The sequence below is a fragment of the Halyomorpha halys genome, unplaced genomic scaffold (assembly GCF_000696795.3).
Source record: "Halyomorpha halys isolate HHAL.00 unplaced genomic scaffold, Hhal_1.1 Scaffold187.1, whole genome shotgun sequence".
NCBI classification, from domain to species: Eukaryota; Metazoa; Arthropoda; class Insecta; order Hemiptera; family Pentatomidae; genus Halyomorpha; species Halyomorpha halys.
Window position 1 is genome coordinate 710,883 of NW_027113649.1, and position 5,183 is coordinate 716,065.

A 5,183-nucleotide genomic window follows, 5' to 3' on the forward strand; every position below is an offset into this window, starting at 1 on the left:
AAAAAAATACTAAAAAAACTTCGTGGGGCGAAACGTTGGCTCATTAAAATAGTATAATTCTACTATTTGAGTTTTTCTGACCGCACCCGGACCATATTCCTTTCATCTAAAATATTCATATTTTTATATTCCTTTTGGATTATATAGCTTTATATTTTATTTCTTGAATCCTGTTATTTTACTTTCACATTTAAGTACCTATTTATGTTTTATTTCCCACTTCTTTCATTACTTTATTTTAAATAATTTTCATTTTTTACATATTATTCTTCTCAAACAACCCTTAGCTTCTTATAATACTTAAATTATTCATTTATTTCCACATTTTTTATATATCTACAATGTTATGTACAAACAATATTTGTTAAAAACATATACCATTATACAATTTTGTAATTTAAAAAAATGTCCATGTTGTTTTAGAATTGAGTTTGATTCCGACAGAGTTTGACAATGCCTTCGCTCTCTTAACAGCATCAGTTGCTTGCTATAAAAGATCTCAAGAATTGAATCCAAATATACAGACATTGAAACGTCTTGGAAATGTCTACAATGAGATCGGAAATACTTATAACAATTTAGCAGCAGGTAAATTATTGACTTTTTTTACTAATTATATTGTTATCAATAAATGTTATTTCAAGTATACTATAGCAATATGAAAATTTCGATATTTTTTATAGTTGACAGTTTACTTTAAGAAGTACATATAGTATAAATAAACCTTGCAGAACCCTATGTATCTACGCAATAAACTTCTTGGAAACATTTATGATTTTTCTTCTCCAACAGTTCGTTTATTTTCTTCTTTATATTATTGTGCCGGCATGTGACAAGGAGCATGTTGTTAGGACATTTTCCCAATACATAAGCTGGGGTTACTGACCTGAAAAATAAAGGAACATTTTAATGTAACAGAAAATAACATGAACAAATCTTAAAATATCTTAGTTATTTCATATGTATTGGGCTGCGAGAAGGAAAATGGCGTAATAGCCCACTTCCTGTGGCGTAGGGGGAAAAAAAAAAAAAAAAAGTTATTTCATTTAATACTTTGACTGCAGTTGACGACTTATCAACAAGACCCAGATGATTATTCTGGGTTCTGCTGCTTTTGAGGATTTTTACACTCATTCAAATTTTTTTTATCAAACATTTATTTACTTGTGTATTCCTTTATTTTAAACACTTCCAATAACATTTTTTACATGTTCAAAAGATTTTTTTTGTTAACATTTTTAGTTTTAAAATCATATTTTTTGAATTATTTCACACTGTCTTAAAACTAAAATTAAAAATTAATCCTGTATCTATATTAGTTAAAACATATATGAATTGACCGACAATAATACTAGGATTATTTCAAATTTTCTATAATATGTTGTCAATAACACTATTAATAGAAAAAGTGTTGGGGTGATTGGTTTTTCGTTGTTGAAAAACCAATCTCTTCCCCATATTTAAATGTTCGCGGATTCGGATTAAGGAGGAAAAGAACCAGAAATTAATATCTCTTCAAAAATTAAAATAAAGAAAATGAAATAATAAAAAAATAATCTTTCAATTGATAAACTATTTAATTATATTAAAATATAAACAAATGAAATAAACAAATAAATTGTTCTGTTGTTCTAAAAATAAAAAAAATGAATTATGAAATAAAAATATTTAGATATATTTACAAAACTAAAATAATTTGCTTTACAAAAAAATAAATGTTAAATTTTTCCACTACTTAGGTTAGTTAAAAACAAACAAAAAATAAGGAAGTTTGAGATTATCTTGATGAAGAGAAAAAACAGTAGATGGCTGAGAGGGGAAAGTGTGGAGGGGGGGTCAATATGCGCATATCGAAAATACCTGTCAGGTCTAATCCCATCCGAAATGGATATCTTGATGCCAATGTCGATTCTGTAGATGATGGGTGAGGGTCCCTTGAAAGGTGGTGCTCCAAAAAAATATTGAACAGCTATGGTAAATTATGGATGGGCCGCCCATAACTCAGTGGTTAAGACACAGTCTTACCAATTTGATGTCTATTGGCGGTGCCGGTTCGAATCCGGCCTGGGACGTTGACTTTTTTTATTGAGTGGCGGTCCCACAAAATGAAGAACTTTGCCCCCCAACCATGGTTAGGTAGTATAGGACTCCAATGGGAGTCTTTGCCAGGGAAAAAAAAAAAAAAAAAAAATGGGTGAGAACGAGACAGGACCGCTCAAATCTTTGCTAATACTGACTGCCGACTGCCCTTATCTGCCTGTATCCAGGCCCATGGTCATGTTGTATACATACAACACTGCAGTGATATATTTATACACATAGACCATAACAAACTTCCTCATGTCCCTCATCTTTCATAACGAAGTATACATAAATTTAAAATACAAAATAACTTGTGGTTAAAATAAATTTATAATTTAACATAAAATAAAAAAACCAATTGGAAATAAATAAAAATTGAATTAAAAAAAAAAGAAACTACACTTCTGGGCTTTAACAAAAATTTTTATTGTTCATAAATAAAATCTTGATGTTTTCAAAACTAAAATTATTCTTAAAATCATAATGAGGTGCTATAGCTATGAATTTATGTTTTATACAATTGTTAAGGTGTTGTATTTTGTAAATAATTATTAATTATTTTGCTTATTTCATTTTATATTTTTCTCTCAAAATTTTTTAATTAGATAGAAATTCTCTTTAAATAATTTTAAAAAAAATATTATGTTTCACTATTTAGAATCTAATTCATTATAATGAAATGAATTTACTTATTTAATTTGCTAATTTATTTTACAGAGATGGTACAGACAGATAAACATCTTAGAGAAAATGCTAAAGTGAGTGCTCTTTTCCTATTCTTATTTTTTAATTTTAAGATTGAAAATTGATAATTAATTTTATTATAACACGCCCTTCCTTTTCCAATTTCAGGCGCTTTTTAAATATTGCTCGATTAAACTATCTTAAAGTCTTTTCTTCCCGTTTTAAGTAAATATTTCGAAAGTGATATAGGACCGTCGCTCCCTGGGGGTCTTAGTGTGGTGGATCTGGCCGGGAAGGATGGCCTTTTTGTGTTATAAATCTCCTCTTGTGAAATTGTAGCATGTCGTACATTGATTAACCTATTATTAATAATTATTAAGCTTAATTTCTAGGTCTGTGTGACCTTTGAATTTTCACATGATTTGAGTTCAGACCAGCGTGAGCCAGGTTTATTTCTATCTTTTTAATTTTAAATTGTATATTACCATTAACATATATGATTTATTTAGTTACACTTATTTGTTTTGTTTTTTTTGTTACTATTTTGGTCCATAAGGTTTTAGGTTATATTCAATTTCATAAACGTTCTGATATGTTAGGTTATATAGGTATTTTTCAACCTTTTTCTGATTGGATGACATTATTTTTTAGGGAGCAGACTTTTCCTTATGAATCAAATTATTTAATTTATTATGTTTCTCCAATTTTTTTATTATTGTTTTTATCTTTTTCTTTGTGATTGTTATTTCCTTTTTTATTTAATATTTATAATGTTGGTTATAGTATTTTGTTATGTTTTGGTAATTTTCTTTTTGAAAGGAACTGGCTATTTTACATATTTCATTGTTTCCTGATCTAGGCACTGCTTGTGTCTAAAACATATTTGTGGGGTTCTGAGGTGTCTTTTTTTGTGTTATTGGGTTGTAAAATAAGTTCGTAGCATTTTTCACTGGTGATTTCAATAAAAACTTAAGATTCTTGTAAATATTTACAATAAATTATAGATGACCCATTTTGATCTATTACATGTTGCCATCTTTCAGGTAATTTTTTAATTCTGTCTTCCCAAAACTTCTCAGATTTTTGCACAATAAACTCCTCTATGTGCGTTTTGCAGTACTCGAGCCAATTAAAGTGTTAAGAGAATTTTGAAGGGCCCGAAATAAGTGAAAATCTGTTGGAGCCAGGTCTATTGAATGGTTGGGAGATCTCATCCCAGCCAAACTCCGATAATTTCTGCCAAGTCTGCAACGACATGGGATGACGAGCGTTATCATGATGGAAAATTATGCCTTGGGGATTAGCCAATGCTGGACACTTTTGCTCAACCGCTGCCTTTAATTGTTCCAACTGGGCACTGTGGAGTGAGGATTGTCTGTGACCAATGCTTGAATAAGGTCATCAACAGTTGAAGGACGACCCGAGAAGTTTGCATCTTCAAAGTCAAAATTTCCTGTTCTGAACCGAGCCAACCACTTACAGACAATGCTTTCTCCTAAGGCATCATTGCCATACATACTGCAAATTTTGTTAACCCTCTGTGCAGCAGATTTTCTTTTTAGGAAATAAAAAATCATTAAATGACGAAAATTAATTTTTTTCTCTTTCATTTTGAGCAAGCAAAATACCTCATAAAGATAAGGAATCTCTATTGAAACTGGTGCCTAAAAGCACCTCAACTAATCCTTTTTTAGAATATGTAAACATTATTGATCAAGTAAACATGATTTTATAAATACAGAGAGGATTAAATTGAAATATTGAAAAATGCTACGAACTTATTTTACAACCCAATATGATCTCCTCTTGTGAGATTATGACGTGTCATACATCGACCAACTTACTCACTATAATTATCTGTTTGAAAAGTCAGATTAATAAGACTGAAGTTATTTGGGTTATTCTTTCCTTCTGTATTTTATTTAAAAGGGCTAAACCAGTATTGTTGATTTTACTCACTGTGTTTAAGGTACCATATGATTTTATTAATCGAGCGGGAATAAATTTAAAACTTAAAGCTAATATAAGGTGTTGATTGTTGACCGCAGATTAATATGAGGAGTAGATGGTCGGTGGTGTGGTCAGCAAAGATACTCAAGTAAACAAAACATTTATTTCTGTTGAAGTTTCGACCTGAATTTCAGGTCTTCTTCAGAGCTGAAAAACAGAACAAGATAAAAATCTTAATTGAGAGAGACAATAAAATTAAAAAGAAAGTAATAAGAAATAAACTTGGAAATATACTTGTTAGTTGTTGGAAATACCAGGGCATTCAAAAAGTCCTGTCGTTTTTTGTTTGTTCGTTGTTTATTTTGATTCTAGAGTGTTTGCTAATTAATTCCGTTCAATACAACTTTTATCCATGTAAACACAAATGTTTATACTTTATGAATAGGAGGCTAAGGAGGATTAATTTA

General features: G+C 29.8%; 1 protein-coding gene across 2 annotated transcripts in view; it reads left to right on the forward strand.

Moving 5' to 3' along the window:
• LOC106679260 (erythroid differentiation-related factor 1) overlaps nucleotides 1-5,183 on the forward strand; it is a 72,229-nt gene that overhangs the window by 45,161 nt on the left and 21,885 nt on the right. For both annotated transcript variants that reach the window (XM_014418314.2, XM_067051052.1), the window contains 2 exons: nucleotides 424-588; nucleotides 2,800-2,840. In XM_014418314.2, the coding sequence (XP_014273800.1) occupies nucleotides 424-588; nucleotides 2,800-2,840 (206 nt within the window). The remainder of the gene's footprint in view (nucleotides 1-423; nucleotides 589-2,799; nucleotides 2,841-5,183) is intronic.